A 16,808-nucleotide genomic window follows, 5' to 3' on the forward strand; every position below is an offset into this window, starting at 1 on the left:
TTTATGCTATGACGCAAGTACTGTGTGTACCATGTGTTGGGAGCGAAGCTTTGACCTTCTCGTTTTCTTTCTCCTGTTGCAACATAATCTAAATATCTCAACCCGCAGTGCATTCCACTTGCCAGAAGAGAGCACTGCTCCTGGGTAGATGCTCCTGATCTGACGGAGAGAGTTTGATAATCGGCCAGATACAGTTAAGAAAAACTGTTGTGACATGACAAGAAAGGCACATGTATAAGGATTGCAAGAGCATAGTTATTGCGACATGTCCTCTGCTCTACATGGTCCCACTTCCCGCTAATAAACTGTATAAAGTCATTGTCATCACAGGAACCCATTGGTCCACAGGCCACTGAATTGCATTAATGTTGAAATGATGATTTGTAAATATGTTTAAAAGTAGTTATATGAACTTGGTTTTGAAGTTCTTGTAGCCAGAACAGCATCAGCTGTTATTGTCCTATAAATGAATTAAAGTAAATTGTGCTCTCAAATATTAATGCAATCACCGTATATACAATTTAGTCTCATGGGAATTTTGTTACTTGGTAGATTTGTTTTTGGCTTGTTTTCAGCAGTATGATGAATAGACACAGGAGTTTCCTGTTGCTGTTGCACTATACTGAACCACAAGCTGAACAGCCTTTAAAAGATTGCTATCGCACTATTGATAAGCAACTCTACACATTTTTAAAATCTGTTAGTGTAAAAACTACGCTATACACCCTGTGAGTGGACCAGCCAATTCAATATGTGACATTTGTAAATCATGAACAGTTTTTTGTTTTTTGTTTTTTTTATTTAATGAGGGCAAAATTAAGGTTTTAGCTTACAGTTTTTTCTGATTGCTTAAGCACATTTTTTGTAACTATTGGCTAATTTTGCAAAACTCTTCACACAAATAAGAAAACCTGTCACCCAATCATCAAAACATTGTAGTTCTCTTGTAAAAGCAAACACAGCTAGATTAACTCTTCACACCTTCGTAAAAGTGGTGTTTCCGTATCAAACAGTACACACAAGCCATCATCTACTAAGCACACAATGCGCCAACTGCACACTGATGGTATGAGTACAAAACACATCTGGCTTTTGCTTTCTCTGTGCACAAGGTAGGCTATGTCAGTTTGAGCTCATACTTCTGTCATAGATCCATAAGCATAGAGGGATCCAAACTTCAAGTACTGGTGTTTATTCAAACACATCAAAACAAACACAAGTGTTTATTTCCAAGTATAGGATTATTTGCAATCGCCATAATGACTATATGGGTTACTTGGTCTGCAGTGAACATGCTTCCTCTGCCCCCAGCATCTGGTCATCTAGCAATTCTGTAAAGTAACAATTTCAGTATTTTTACATCAGTGGTATTGGTGTGTTTCTCATTGGCATATGGCAGTGCTACAAATCTTTGTGCGAAGTGACTGTACTAACCGATTCTCATTTCAAGATGTCCTTATGGTACTTGCTACAGTGTAGCGGCTCGAGTTAGGCTGGACCCGTTGGCCAGCTACCCTCAGGGTCATTCCACGGTTGATTACATGGTCCACTATTGTAGCTCTGATGTCATCAGTAATTCTATTTCTTACTCTTCCTACCCTTCCTCTCCCCCCTCCTCATTTTCCTCTTGCTCCTCCTTGTCCTTGTCGTCCTCTTCATCCTACTTCTTCACCTCCACGTCCTCTTCCTCGGCCTCCTCTTCTTCTCACTCTTTCTGCTCCCTCCATTGTACTCCGCACACACAGCTTACCTGTATTATAGTGCTTAGGCTGATTGCAAAGTGAACGAATTATCTAAAAAAGTTTTCACATGTGAAAGTGTGCCAGACAGTTGGCAAATTAGTGTTAATGATAGCCATACATGTGTATACTTTTGCTAGGAGTGTGTTGGAAATTTGGTAATTGAGTGTTGTGCAGTGAATTGTGCCTACAGTTTTGCAAAGTGTGTGTTACAAAATTGCAAACTGAGTGCAAAGCAGTTTTTGAGCTTTTAGTTTTGCAAACTCAGTGAGTGGTTTTGCTATAAGTCTGAATAGTTTTAGAGATTGTGCTACAGGAATCACAGTTAGGGTTTAAGCATTCAGAAAAAACTGTAATGTTAAAAATTAGCAGTGTTTGGTTTCACGTGTCCTATATATTAATACTACCAAACCACAGTTCTGAACTGATTATGAACTATTTGAATACACTGACAAGTGACACATAGATCATACTACTTTTTCCATGCTGCCAGTGTGGCAGCATGGTCTTTACAGCCATGGTGACAATGTTTGTGTGCCATAATATGCAACTCAGGAGGAAATCCTTTTCACTGTTTCTCTGTCAAAACTTCCTTCCATGTGCACAGGATGTACAAATTTTGTTTAATTTTAAATTAAATTTTTTTTTTTTTTTTTTTTTACCAATTTCTCATTTTATTAGTCTTTGTTTTACGCAACTGATTTTGTTGTTATTGTCACAAAAAAAACTATCAGATATCTTTAACAAAAACCCAAGATTTACAAGAACAGAGTGTAAAAATGTTATTAGTGGCTTAGCCTTTGCACTGGTACAATATGTCTACTATGAATAGCAATGGTAAAATTCTTTGCCTTTTGTCTGTCATCACCGGGCGTGTTCTAGCTGTCTAAAGACCAGTGAGTCAGACGCACAAGGACAGGCCATGAGGAAGTTAACTGCTTCCTCTCTCTCACTACCAGACATGTTTTGAAGGAAGAAAGTTTGTGGCCAACAAAAAAAAAAACCCAAAAAAACAAGAACAACAGAAATTCTTTTAGAAATATTTCCATTTCCCACCACCTTAACAAGCATTTAATAGATGTTCTTAGTGATTTTTTTAATTTTTCTTTGAAGTTTGAAGTTGAAGTTCTTCCACACCTTAAAAGCAGTGAACTGAATGACTGAATGGAAAAACAAAAGGTGCAGAAAAGATATTTATGCTCTCCACTATGCAGTTGCCATCACACTTCACATCCTGTAGTTGTGCGCGTTCAAATTCAAAGTATCCTAAAGGGCGGTGGTGATTTAAAGGTGTTAAAACCACAGGATAACTGTTGCTATAAGCTGTAAGTATACCGAATTTGAAGCTCTAATTTGAGCATAGCAATAGCATTTTGTCTTAAAGTTAATTGATGCCTTCAGAAAACCTGCTCATTTAAAAGCACAGGTATGTAAAATCATTTTTTCTTTTTTCTCTGCAATATATCAAAGCATAACCACATAATACAGTGAAACCAGTCTCTGATCTCTTACTCCAAAGCATGTTTGCGACTACCACATTTGCCTGCGGGGATTCTTTACTATATTTGTGTCGTCTCAGATCTGTGTGGTTCGTCAACTTTGAAAGTGAGCCTGAGCTAATAACATCAAAGCCAATGTATCTTTGGACTGAAGGGGAAGTTTATCACTCATTTAGCTATCACTCATTTGTTTAGTCTAGGGGAAAACTGATCAGAAGGAAGCGAATTACTCTGAGCTTGAATTGAGGATTACTGGAGAGAAGTGCGGTGCTGTTGTGGGCCAGTCTCTTTACAATAATACATTAAGAAAAACAAAATTGCTGTGTTGCATATATGATTTTATAAAAATGCTGACGGTCATACTCCTGCACCTGAAGCAACATCCTCCCATGAGTACTCACATGGGCACAGCATGTGTATGAAACCTACATTTTGCCCCCCCGCTCAAAAAGTCACACATGACTCACCACCCACTTTTTAGACCACAAATGCCAATGAAATGATTTGTTTTATTTTGATGTAACGAGTGACACTGAGCACGTCTTTTGGCGTTATCAGTAGGTGTTTTGCAAGAGTTTTTTTTAAAGACAAAGCTTTTGAAAAAGTTGAGTTAAAGCGAGAAAAGTGAGAGACGGGCAAACGGTGCGAAAGAAACAGAGAGAGAGAGAGAGAAACTGAGCGCTAGAACAGGATATTTTGTCACTATGGTTACTGGCAGGAGATACTGATCTTGATTACTTTGTCTTGTTATTTTCACCCAGGTCAGTGTGACGGTACCGCGCTCAGGGCAGCTGTGATATCTTTCCGCCAAAAATAACGTCGGTTGAATAAATGGGACTTCAAGTCTGATGAGCAGCACGTTCCATCTGTAAGGTAAGTTTCTCTCTGTGTTTTTTCCAAACTTTAACTTGTTTTGTAGTGTAACGGTGAACACCGTGTCTCTTTTGACTTGCCAAAATCAATTTCAGGTGATCATATAGATTAATATACGTGGACTAAATGTATGAAAACAGGGCATAGACTAGAGTCAGGAATTTACTCCACGTAAATGTCTCACACCAAAGCAAAAAAGTGTTTTTAAATAAACATTTTTAAATATCGTTACAATCTTCATCCTTTATTCTTTAATGTAATTGAATTTGGCAGATTCAGAAAAACAAAATACTCGCTCACTTGTGTAAATGTGACATTACCACAATCACATTACTAACTATCTTAAGAAACACACTTTTATAACACACACACTTCAAATTTGTGAAGTCATACAACAGCTTTTTGAAACTATTTAAACACAACAGTGTTCAATTCAATTCAATTTTATTTATATAGCGCCAAATCACAACAAAAATCGCCTCAAGGCGCTTCATAGATACAGAGAAAAACCCAATAATCTTAAGACCCCCTATGAGCAAGCACTTTGACGACAGTGGGAAGGAAACAGTGTTGTTGCAGGTTTGTCCAAAATGCAATTGGTGGGCCAGGAAACATTTTTCTCCACCCCACCATGTGGTCAAACAGATAGATAGAATGATAAGGCAGTCTCAATGTACACAATGTGGCACTCCAACTGCCTTCAAGGGTAGAGTACCTTGGGGAAGCTCACTTCCTCATACCCAAGGCCAGCTAGTAACACCGCTTTTTTTTTTTTAATAAACTTTTTTTTTGTGCTGTTTATGTGACAGAGTTGCAGCTGCATTGAGAATAGCCGTTGAGCAGAGGCATTGTTCACTGACTTCCTTCATGGCACTTTTAACCACACGCGCTATGCCAGAAACGTCCTGTGAGTCAAAAATTTAAATAAAGGATTGGAACAGTTTGGAAATGAACGTGACTTGTGCTATTTTCCCTGGTAGTCACTTGAGACAGAAATATAAGAAATATAAAACCAATTTCATGTATGAAAAGGAAAATATGCTATATTAAAAAAAACAAACCACAATCATCTGTCAGAATAGAAAAGGAGAAGAGCTGCATATGCAGATTAAAAGCTAAATATGCTAACCTCACGCTGCGAAAAAGTAGCCAGTCGGGACATAAATGTACAACCTTTGGAGGCGTTCGTTTATCTTTTCGTAATGCATTATGAGGTTGGCTCAGGATTTTATGAATCATCTGGGTCGATGGGACTGTGATGTTTGAAAGCCAAGGCTTCATACGTGTGGCTGTTTACATGTGCTTTGCAGTTCCAGTCTGTCACCAGTTCCTCTCAGATATCAGGTGTATCTTTGTTTGCACAAAATTTCAAACCACAAGATGGCACTACAAAGCAAAAAATCTATTTGTACCTTACAGCACTTTGTTCACAGTGTTCACTGTTTCACAACTCATTGTTAACTCTTGCTGTTGACAGATCAGGTTTTACTTTCATGAAGAACAAAATAGTCAATTTGCTTGCTTTGACTGTCCATAGCAACAGTTTTTTTAAAATATAACTTTATAATTTGTTAGAGTTTAGAAACACAACCTAAAAGATAATGTCAGCATTGCCATTTAAGATTTTTTTTTAATGATACTGCCATTCACGCAACAATTTTGTAGACTGTGAGGAAATTGACTTTGAGACATGCTCCTTTTACTTCCCTTTCGAAACACGGTCATGGATCTGTAACCCTCTATGTGTTCTCACACCAATGTTGACAATAGTTTCATATCATCATAAAGAAAGTCTCAGCAGTTCAGTTTATTTATTTTTTTTCCTTTAATTTGTTACATACAAAAAATAAGAAAAAAACTCAAAGCAATGTGTTACTCTCTAGATTGAAACCAAGTGTGATTGTATTTTTTTCTTTTATGCAGATACTCAATAAATTTAAGATGGGTTCTGCCGCCGCAACCACAACCGTCAACAGTACCTCTAACTGTACCACCCTGTATGCTCATCGGGAGTATGCCAAAATCCTCATGCCTCTTTTCTACAGCCTTGTGTTCTTTGTGGGACTGTTTGGTAACTGCCTGGCCCTCCATGTAATCCGTCCCAATCTGAAGAAGATAAACTCCACTACCTTGTACTCTCTCAACCTGGTCATATCCGACATCCTCTTCACCCTCTCTCTGCCTTTGAGGATCATCTACTATGCTTTGGGTTTCCACTGGCCACTAGGAGAAGCTCTGTGCAAGATCTCAGGCCTTATCTTCTATATCAACACCTATGCGGGAGTCAACTTCATGACCTGTCTCAGTGTGGACCGCTTCATCGCCGTGGTCTTGCCTCTGCGTTTTGCCCGACTCAGGAAAGTCAGTAACGTGCGCTACATTTGTGTTGGCGTGTGGCTGCTGGTCCTGGGTCAGACACTCCCACTGCTTTACATTAACATGTGCCACAATGAACCTGATGGCTACATCACCTGCATGGAATACCCCAACCTTGATAAAGTTCCACATATTGCCACTACACTGATTGGTGCTGTTGGCTTGGGTTATGTTATCCCTGTCGTCACCATCCTGGTGTGTTATTCTGTCTTATGCTCCAAGCTTCACTTAACAGCCAAGAACAACCATTTAACAGAAAAGTCCGGCAGGAGCCGCAAGGCCATCGGAGTGATCTGCTGCGTGTCCGTGGTGTTTATCGTGTGCTTCAGCCCCTACCACATTGACCTCCTGCAGTACATGATCCGCAAGCTGGTGTCGGAACCCGACTGCAGTCAGCTCACAGCCTTTCAGGTGTCACTGCACATCACCGTATGTCTGATGAACCTCAACTCCTGCTTGGATCCGTTTATCTATTTCTTTGCCTGTAAGGGCTACAAAAGAAAACTCCTGAAAATCCTGAAGGTGCACGTTAGCATGTCATTCTCCAGCGCAGTGAGAGTGTCTCCTGAAGGTTCCTCCAAGGATTTCCTCGACGGTAACAAGATCCAGCTAAACAGCTCAGTTATGGGAACAGTCACAGAACGAAGATCCCACTATCACGACTGATCTAAAGAATTAAGGGACAAAGAGCTGCACAGAATAAGAGGAATCTTTTTGTTTCGTTTTGTTTTTCTCAGGGTGACTTTTCTCAAAGATAGTGTCTCAAATAAAGAGGTTTTAACCTTTAAATGGACTTTTGCATCATCACAAATGCCCAGCATCTGTAGACACTGGAAATGGATTGTTTTCCACAAGTGAAAGCACTCAAAGGACATTTCTGGAAATGTCTGAGAATTCAAGGAGGAACCTGTTGCAGAGCTAACATGGAGAATGGGAGGAAACCACAGTACCAATAGAGCCACACAGGTCTGGAAGGCACCAGCCTGGATTCAAAACCAGCAAGCTCACATCAAAGGGACTCACTTACAGTGATACTTCTATGAACTGAAATGTAAGGATGAATTAGATCTGACAGAAGTTTCATTCTCGTACAGAATCACGCTTCAATTGTCTTTTATTTTCCCCAAGTTTCGGTTCAGCTTTCAGGTGTAATAGTTCAGGGAAATCGACAGAGATTATTCCAACTCTCTGCCAACCTTAAATGTTTGCAAAAGCAACATATTTAATATTTTCCTGTTTGGATAATCATGCATTGTTATTTAGTGGCTTGAGGATGAGGTTGTTTTTTTATTGTTTGTTTGTTGTTTATTTAAAGAGACGTTTGCAACAACTTTAACTGTTCTGGATCTGTTTCTATAGTTATTATTTTCTGTCTGCGCAAGAGTTAGAGACGCAGTGGTTTCAAGTGCTATATGTTCCACCACCAGCAGTTTGTTATGTTTCTTGTTGAATTTTATGGTCTATATTTTAGGTTTAATGTGTGAACAACACACAGCATTTACCACATGTAAATAGGCCACAGGAACGGCCGTCATAAAACTGTATGCCATGTGTAGTGATATATTTATAAAACCGCTGAAAAACTGCAGAAACTGCATTTCACCCTGTGGTTTGCTAAGTGATTAACATCTGTTAAGTCAGTCATAAAACTGTTTAGCTTTGCGAGCGAGCTCGTAGTACTCAACAAAAAATTTGGGGGCATTAGAAATCTTTAAATATGTAACCATTATACCGTACTTTCGGAAGGGTGCTAAACTTATTCTTTAGTATGATTTTAGAAGTACAACTAGTGCAATAAAGCCTGAGGTAGACCAATCATCATACATGTGTGGCTGGAATTACCCGAAGAAACGGAAAGCATTGCAAAACTCTAAATTCACAAAAAAATAAAGTGTAGCTAAATCTGAAGATAGTTAGAAAACCTTTAAAGGCCCTTGATCTTTGCCAGTCTTTAAGTTTAATTGACTGTAACTTTATAACACATTGTATTATTTACTTTAGTTCAATCTGTTACTTTTCTTATTGGAGCAGCTCTAACAGCATCATTTTCTTGGGGATTATAAAGTATTCTGATTCCGATTCTGCCCAGATACTGATATGCTTTTTTTCCTTTTTACTGCACCTTGTGTAACTATAATTGGTAAATGAAAACTCTTCACAGCATTGTTTTTGGAGCAATTGTCACTTCAATGCTTGACATGTTTATGCAGCACTGTACATAATAAATGACTTGTAATAATTATTAATAATGTTTTGGATGTGACTGAGATTGTGTTTATATTGTGGGTATATCCGCTTCTTGCTGGATGCAAACAGCAGCTCTGTTTATAGTATATTGAGTCACCACTACGAATCGTTCTTAGATTTAACACCCATTTCACGTTATCTCACAACACCATCACCTTCCCACTGAACTAGAAGGCCATGAAGGGATGTCAGGTCTGGTTATTAGAAATTCAGTCAACACAGATGTGTTTTATCAGTGAAGCAGCAGAAATTGTGCACATATAAATTTCAATATTTGAGGTAAGAAAGAATTATAAAATATAACAGAATATTGCATGCATCCAACAATATTTTTAAGGACATTGAGAAATGAGCACTAGTTTAACTAATTTAACTGGTTAAGTAAGCCAAATGCTTGGTCTGAGGTTTGAGAAAAAAGAACAGTGGTGTGGTGGAATGCAAACTCTCACCTCTTGCATAGCAGCCTGCACCCAACAGTACACCACCATGAACTTATACCTTTCAGCACAAAGTTCAGAGAGCGTCTACTGTAAGCTGGCATCAAAAGGTCTGAAAAATATGTGCGAGGATTTATTTTTACTGCCTTCGCATTTTGGAAAGGTGTAAACTTTTTGCTTTTAGTTTGAATTACACATGTGTTGGGAGACTGTGACAGGCCTTTTGGTCGGTTCAAGCTACTGAAGACAGTTTGAACTTTAGTTCTAGAATTTGATCTTATATTTGTTTACATATCTTGCTATCAGGTTGCACAATTCTGTCTAATTTGCTAAGATTGTGAAACAGTGGCCTTTTTTGGCTGTTGTGTTTAGAACAGAGCAGAACAGAAGGAATATTTCTGAAGGAGGCTTTGATATGTGATTGCAAAGAAACGGAGCACAATGTTAAAAAAAGACTAACTAGTGAGAAGTTCAGCAGCGTTTAACGCTTATGTGTCACTATAACATATGCCAGGGTGGCAGCAAACCCACAGAGCAAAACACATGGCACCATTTACAAAGTACAGTACTGTGAAGAACTTTGAACTTTGGAACGCAAGGGGTTTGTAGCACTTATTACAGAAAAATTTTATATATATGAAAAAATGCTAAGAGTGCCATTAAGTGAAGAAATCAGAGGTACTAAGAGTATCCAAAAACTGTGCCACTGATTTGTAAAAATTAGCAGTTGGGTGGAATTGCTATCAAGAAATTTACAAGTATGTAAATATAAAAGACATCAAAACATCAACAGAAAAACTTAAAGCATCTTAGTATTTGTATTAAGAAAACCTGGTACTCTTGTTACAGAGCTGCCAGCCCTCTGACACATTCACCACCCACATTTAGTGTGTCACACAAACATTTGCACTTACACATTTTAATGTCAATGTGTTTCCTGTATCACTTGATTTCTCACAAATAATCAAACGATAAAAGATAAAACGACACCATTTTAATGTATATATAAAAGGGGATGTTGAGCTCTCAAACAATAGTTTTCAAAGGCACACTGCCATCATTTAACAAATCACAACATGACCACATTAGATAAAGCCTGGTAAGTTACGCTGAAGACAGATTTGCAGTTGTAGTGTCAGAGCTAGCACGAAGGTGCTGCACCGAGAACATGGTTTATAGCTTCACCTGGATGTAATCTGATCCACAGATCTGTCAGCTGTGCTGTTTGAAAACCAAACAGCAGCGATGTACAACGATAAAAACCTGAACTCACGGTTTTGTCTCCTCTGAGTAGGCTGACATTAAAAGTACTCCAACAAGTAATTAACGTAACTTTTCGCTGTCACCTCTGTACAAACCTGATTTAATCTCTAAGCTGCAGGAAGTTTGCTGGTGTGGTAGCTGTGAGAAAAGGAGCAAAAAAGTGAAGCTGTGGTAAAAATACTTGAAACTAGACAAAATACTTGGAATGTTATCTGATGACATTTAGTCACCAGATAGAAATTAATCAGCCATTTAAGTTAACCATCTATGTCACTGTCATACGTACATGCAAAACAGCATCTTTCTTTCTTGGATTTTACGCCTTTGGTTATACAAAACAAGATATGTTTTCTTGTTTTGTTGTTCATTTTTTCATAGGTCAACTTATGTTACTGGAATGTTTTGCATTTACATAAGAGTTAAGTATGAGTCAGAATATATGCATATATTGACATATATGCATTTTGACACTGTTATCTTCGTACGTTTAGTTCAACGGGAACATGTCTCTTGATGATAGTGTGGTTTCTTCGTTTGCAATAAACACATATTTCACACATATAATTGTCAGCTGCTTCATCCTGCTTTGTTTCTGTCACTTATATTTCTCGGAGGGGCTGACAGTATGAACATCATGTCAGAATCATGGCCATAGGTCAGATATTTTAAATATGGAGGTTTTTGAGACAAACCTTTATAATAATCCCAACTAATACATGGAAAATTGACAGGTAATGAATGGGTATTTAGTTAAAGTTTAGCATTGTTCTGCATGGTGGTGGCCATGCTCTAGGTGTGAATTTAAGTGTAAATGATTCTCTTACTCTGTGTTAGCACCGTGGTAGACGCGCAACATGCTCATGGTGTGTCCTGCCTCTCACCCAGTGATGGCTAGGATAGGCTCCATGATGACTGATATTAACTAATCTTTAATAATTACAGAGTTGATGTTACTTTGTCGCATGTTGTTGTGACATAAAATGATTAATTTATGAATTAGAAATTAATTTACATGTGTGTGTGATAACAACAATATTCTAATGCATAGGTGTCAAACTCTGGCCCGCGAAGCCATACCAAATTACTATCAGAGCTGGCCTACTGGTATTATACAGCTAATATATATATATATATTGTTTAGTATTAAGCTTTGCTTGTTCCATATTCAGTTTTTCAGCAAAACGTGTTTGAGTCCATAAGAAAAGATTCATTCTTATATCTGGAGGAATAAATATATTTCAATAAATATTAACGTTAGCCCGCGACTTTGTTGCAGTTTTGAATTTTGGCCCACTGTGTATTTGAGTTTGACACCCCTGTTCTAATGAAACTGGCACAAGTAACATTTTATAGACTCTTGTGGATTTTTTTTTTTATAATTTTAAACATTACTTTTATATGACTCGAGCGTCATTACTGTTTAGTGTGTGTGAAAACGAGAAACACCAAAGGTCACCAAACGGGAAACAGGGAGTCCCACACAGGCCTTCTAGCACACTGCAGTGGGTCTGAAAGGGGGGCCTGATGATGAAAGTGCGCATGTGGGAGCCAGAGTGCTTCTTGGACAGGGTTGAGACAAACCATAATTCACTCTCACATTTAGACTCATCAGCTGATAAAGTACATCATAAGATCGACCTTTTTGGTATGAGCTATCACTGCTAACCACTACACCACAGCACAGCTAACTAATGTGGTCAAAGAAAGAACCTTTTCACAATGTTTGCGTACAAAACCCTTCAACTCTGCGCCACCTTGAACAAATATTGAGTTTGCGAATCCTTAAATTTATAAAGCACTTACTACAAATAAAATATGATATACTGATATAATGCTTTCTTTAATGTAAAAATAATATATACGTTCCGCAGTGAATAAATAAGCCACAGGCTGGGTGTGTTGTAGTATTTCTTTTCAGCCTCTAGAGGGCAGTGTAAAACAGCGTAAGAGAGGTGGTGATTAACCAAATAAAATGTGCTTCTCAGAGGGGCCATATATCAATTCTAAATGTAGACGGAAGCTACAAAAGAGGACCTAATAATCATTTTATTGAAATATTACTTTTATGCTTTTACAAAAAATGGCATAGTATAAAATAGATAGTTTAAAAAGAGCAAAGGGAGAAGGGGAGAGGTAGTTGATGTCTGGTTATCTGTATAGAGAAAGCATAAATACACTCCTTGTTGCTTATACAGGTGAATAATTAAACATGTACTATAGAGTTGAATATTGACGCAACCACATGACAAGTATCAAAGAGAGGAAAACATCACACAGACTGTTGTCATAACAACATATTGCAATGAACACAAAGTACCATCTGGTGCGAGATTTTTTTTAAGACACATCAAGAGGACAAGCCGATAGATAATTATTTCCCAGGAATAAGAATTAGACTGAATGAGCTGTGATCAAAATGCAGTACTAAAAAAAACCCAAAATCCACTGACAATAAGAAGAAGTTTAGCATCAAAGCTGACAAATCTGCACGGCACAATTATGAATGTGCATCGGGGCAACATGTAAAACCTTTTGTGGGAGCCGCAAAAAAGAAAAAACCTGTGGTGAGTGATGGAAACGGTCTATTTTAAGCCCTGCGAATGAACCAGCGAGGACGTGAACAGAAGAAGTTTTGTTCTCACAAAGTTCTTTGAGTCAAACGTCCCAATTGATAGTTTTTACCACCTTACACACACACACTAATCAGACGCATTAATCTGTATTCAATCCGGGTCCACGCTGACCTTGAGCGTTTCACCTGAGCTATGCGCTTTGCATCCATTAAGCCGATGTGGTGTAAAACCATCTCCCAGCATCAGCGTGAAGTGTCTATTACCACCGTCTTATTTCCTGTTTATATGGCAACTGCCTCAACATCCTGTTTTTAATTACTTCTCTCCAGCAGCAGATGCTTCTCGCAGCAACCTGCTGTGGATTACTCCCCTGAGAACTAATGTGCTGTGACAGACCCCACTTTTCCAATCAATAACTCGCCCTAAATCTGCCATCTCTCTGCCTGCCAAACACACTCCCACTTCTAATGGCACATCATTTTCTTTAAGGGGGTGTAATTGCAGACTGTGGAAAGCTGTAGTCCATTTCTGTTCCAACCACGCAGACAGTGTAAAGGAATCTAAAAAAGAGCAGAAACTATAACGCACAGGCGACACAGGAAGTGAAGGGGGCTTTACAGCCTCTTCTGTCTCGCCACCATTACAGTCAAATTCAGAGAGAAAGTATTCACTTCCCTGTTTTGGCCGTGAGAGCTTGGTATTCTGACATCTTCATGAGCTCCATTTGGCTTCATAAACCTGCTGTTGTGAGCTTGTCAAGATGTTTGTTTGATTTTTGTGGTAAGTGCAGCCTTTTATTGTCCAGGCAAAGCTACCTGATCTGTTTCACTTTTAAGCGTTGAAGGTTGTAGTATTGGCAGACGTGTTTCATGGCTACTTTGTACAGTATGCGTCTTTTGGTGCTACTAAAAATCGATTCACATGATATGTTTGTTTCATTTACATCTTTCTTTCATCTAGATTATGTCTAGTTTGCTGTGGGATATCTAGATTGATAGATATTCTATAATTTTATTTACATACAATAAAAAAAAGTACGTAGAGTGGAGTACAGTAGAAAAGAAATGGGTAAATGTCAAACAGAAGTCACATGATTTCTTATCAAGATACTAAATCACTTTCTCAGGGATACAAATCACACTTCCACATTTGACTCTAACCACAGATTGCAGTTCAATCAAACATTTGCTTTCATTTTTTTCTTTTTCTGTTTATTTGGGTGATTTTTGTTGTCTGCAGTTATAGAAAAGCTCTCTGTTTCGCATGGTACAGCTGCACCGCATTTTAAAAATATATATTCAAATTAACAGCTGCTGCTGTCATCTGTAACATAAAAATGTCCATATTTAGAAGAAGCCACCATTTCAACTGAGTGTCACTTCTGTAAATCTAATTGTGTCGTTTTAATTCCCGTCTAGAGCAGACGGTTTGATCGTGCTAAACGTTAGGAAAGACTCTTAGTTTTACATTTTTTCTAAGTTTTATGTTTTGGTCTTTCTTCTCAGATTTTACTCGTGTGGATGGATGAGGAACAGATTCAAAACAATCCATATATGTAAGTTATATTTTGAGTTGTTTTGACAGATTATTTTGGTCATAACTGTCACTCTAAGAATTTGTAGCTGATTGAAATTATTCAGCTCCATGTAGCTGATGTACTTTTAGGGATCCACAAGTGGTAGCCAAAGTACATCCTTTTCAGTACCAAAACCTTTTTGGATGTGTCATACGAATATTAAAAGCACCACAGCTGCATCAGACATGACCACATGTGATATATAAACCGAAATGTTGAAACAAAGGTACTAATGAATGACAACTGAAACAAACGCCATTGTCTTTCAGTATGACAGTGGATCTAAACTCCACCAACATGTCTGCAACTATGAAGCCAGAGCAGGGACCAGTGGAGTACCGCATTTCAGGCCTGATTTTCTACTGCTTCATCTTCGTCATTGGAGTCATGGTTAATTTCACAGCTTTATGGGTGTTTGCCCTAACCACAAAGAAAAGGAACTCAGTCACTATCCACATGATAAACGTGGCACTGGTAGACCTCACCTTCATCCTGCTGCTTCCTTTCAGAATGGTATACCACCACCAGGACTACTGGCCTTTTGGAGATCTTTTCTGTCGAATCATGGCAGCCTTCACCATTTTCTACCCTTGCATGGCTTTGTGGCTGTTTGCCCTGATTAGCACTGACCGTTACATGGCCATTGTCCAGCCAAAGCACGGCAAGGAGTTGAGAAACGTCCCGAAGGCTGTGGTGGGCAGTGTTGGGGTCTGGGTCATGACCATGGGCAGTTCTGTACCATTGCTCTTCTCCCAGAAGGACCCTGACCGGGCCTCTAACTTCACCACCTGCATCAAGATGCAAGACATCATCCACATGCGCCATGACAACCCCGTCAACTTTGTGCGACTTATCTTTTTCTTCCTCGTCCCCATCTGCATAATGATCGGCTGCTATGTCGTCATTGTGGACAATCTGATTCATGGCCGCACCTCTAAACTCAAACCTAAAGTAAAGCAAAAGTCCATCCGGATTATAATCACGCTCATTATTCAAGTGCTGGTGTGTTTTGTGCCTTTTCATGTGTGTTTGGTTGTCCGTTTGCTGGGGAACGGCATCGACGGGGGGTATAGCACTTGGGCAGTCTTCACCACATTCCTCATGAACCTAAGCACAGTCTTGGATATCATCCTGTACTACATCGTCTCCAAGCAGTTCCAGGACAGGGTGATTAGCGTGATTCTGTACAGGAACTATCTGCGGAGCGTGAGACGAAAGAGCAGGCACACGCACACAGGCAGCATCAGATCAATGAGCAATATGACCAGCGCAATGATATGAAACAGCCACAGTCATTTCAAAATGGGACTGCGATACGTACTGTGAGCGCTTTTGCACAATGTAACACTGAATGCATCGCTGTGTACATGGTTCATTATCAAAGTCTAAATCAAGAACTTGCAATTAATTTCCAAGGTGTAATTTACACTCACAGTATGGGAGTGCTGCTGTTGTGGCAAAAAACATCTGTGTTCAGAGCTGATTGACTCACCCATGAGACTTGAGATGGTGTTTTTCTTCTTTTTTTTGTGCATCTTTGCTTTAGCAGACAAAGCACGAGTGGCTGTGTCTCAGGTGTGATGTGTGCAGGTGAAAATAAAGCTCACATTCATTTAAGATGTAGCACACAGTATCTCAATGTCTGCTTTGTTGTACGTGAACATTGAAACTCTTCTCAACCTACTCGCAGCGTCACTGACAGCCTCCACGGGGGGGGGGGGGGGACTTACAGGAAACAATGGTGGGTTTTACATATTGTCTCTTTGGTTTGTTATCGTGCGGTGTTTTGAACTTTACCTCTGCAGCACCTCGGTTTCTGCAGAGGCGAAGTGAGCAAATGTTGCCATTGCTGCGGCATGATGTCATGCACACAAGGAGCAAAGTTTTTTCGGCTGCTTTTATATTTAGATTTGCATAGAAAAAAGGGAAAGTCCAACCTGTGGTGCAGCACATACAACACACCACAAGTTTTGTTAAAATTGCTGTAAATTTATTGGCCAGGTGATGGCAGCATGGCACAGCTACAACAGATCCCATCAACCCAGGAGAGCAGGCCATCACAGTGCTTTCTTGACTTTTGTCAAGCAGACTGTGCAAGATTTTTGTTTTCTGTTTTAAAAGTCTTTTTCTTTGTTCATTGGGGGATTTCATTTATTACATCCAGCTTCACAAAAGCCAACACTTCAGTTTTTCTTCCCCGTGAAACAACCAGTGCGCCTCATTTA

At 39.0% G+C, this 16,808-nt stretch overlaps 2 protein-coding genes across 3 annotated transcripts; both read left to right on the plus strand.

Annotated features, from left to right (window-relative positions):
* The first annotated feature begins 3,999 nt into the window (after nt 1-3,999).
* On the plus strand, nt 4,000-8,706 carry gpr183a (G protein-coupled receptor 183a). Its single transcript, XM_085385284.1, has 2 exons — nt 4,000-4,111; nt 6,035-8,706. The coding sequence occupies exon 2, from the start codon at nt 6,053-6,055 to the stop codon at nt 7,151-7,153; it is 1,101 nt and encodes a 366-aa protein (XP_085241410.1). The 5' UTR covers nt 4,000-4,111; nt 6,035-6,052; the 3' UTR covers nt 7,154-8,706.
* gpr18 (G protein-coupled receptor 18) lies at nt 4,000-16,272 on the plus strand. 2 transcript variants are annotated; one of them, XM_085385286.1, is made up of 3 exons: nt 4,000-4,111; nt 14,513-14,562; nt 14,853-16,272. In XM_085385286.1, the coding sequence occupies exons 2-3, from the start codon at nt 14,528-14,530 to the stop codon at nt 15,862-15,864; spliced, it is 1,047 nt and encodes a 348-aa protein (XP_085241412.1). In that variant the 5' UTR covers nt 4,000-4,111; nt 14,513-14,527; the 3' UTR covers nt 15,865-16,272. The 2 variants fall into 2 exon arrangements, with proteins under 2 accessions (XP_085241412.1, XP_085241411.1); XM_085385285.1 differs by lacking the exon at nt 4,000-4,111 and adding an exon at nt 13,661-13,787.
* The last annotated feature ends 536 nt before the right edge of the window (nt 16,273-16,808 follow it).

This window comes from Rhamphochromis longiceps, linkage group LG16 (assembly GCF_057381845.1).
Source record: "Rhamphochromis longiceps isolate RC_006_pf linkage group LG16, R_longiceps_female_GT1.1, whole genome shotgun sequence".
NCBI classification, from domain to species: domain Eukaryota; kingdom Metazoa; phylum Chordata; class Actinopteri; order Cichliformes; family Cichlidae; genus Rhamphochromis; species Rhamphochromis longiceps.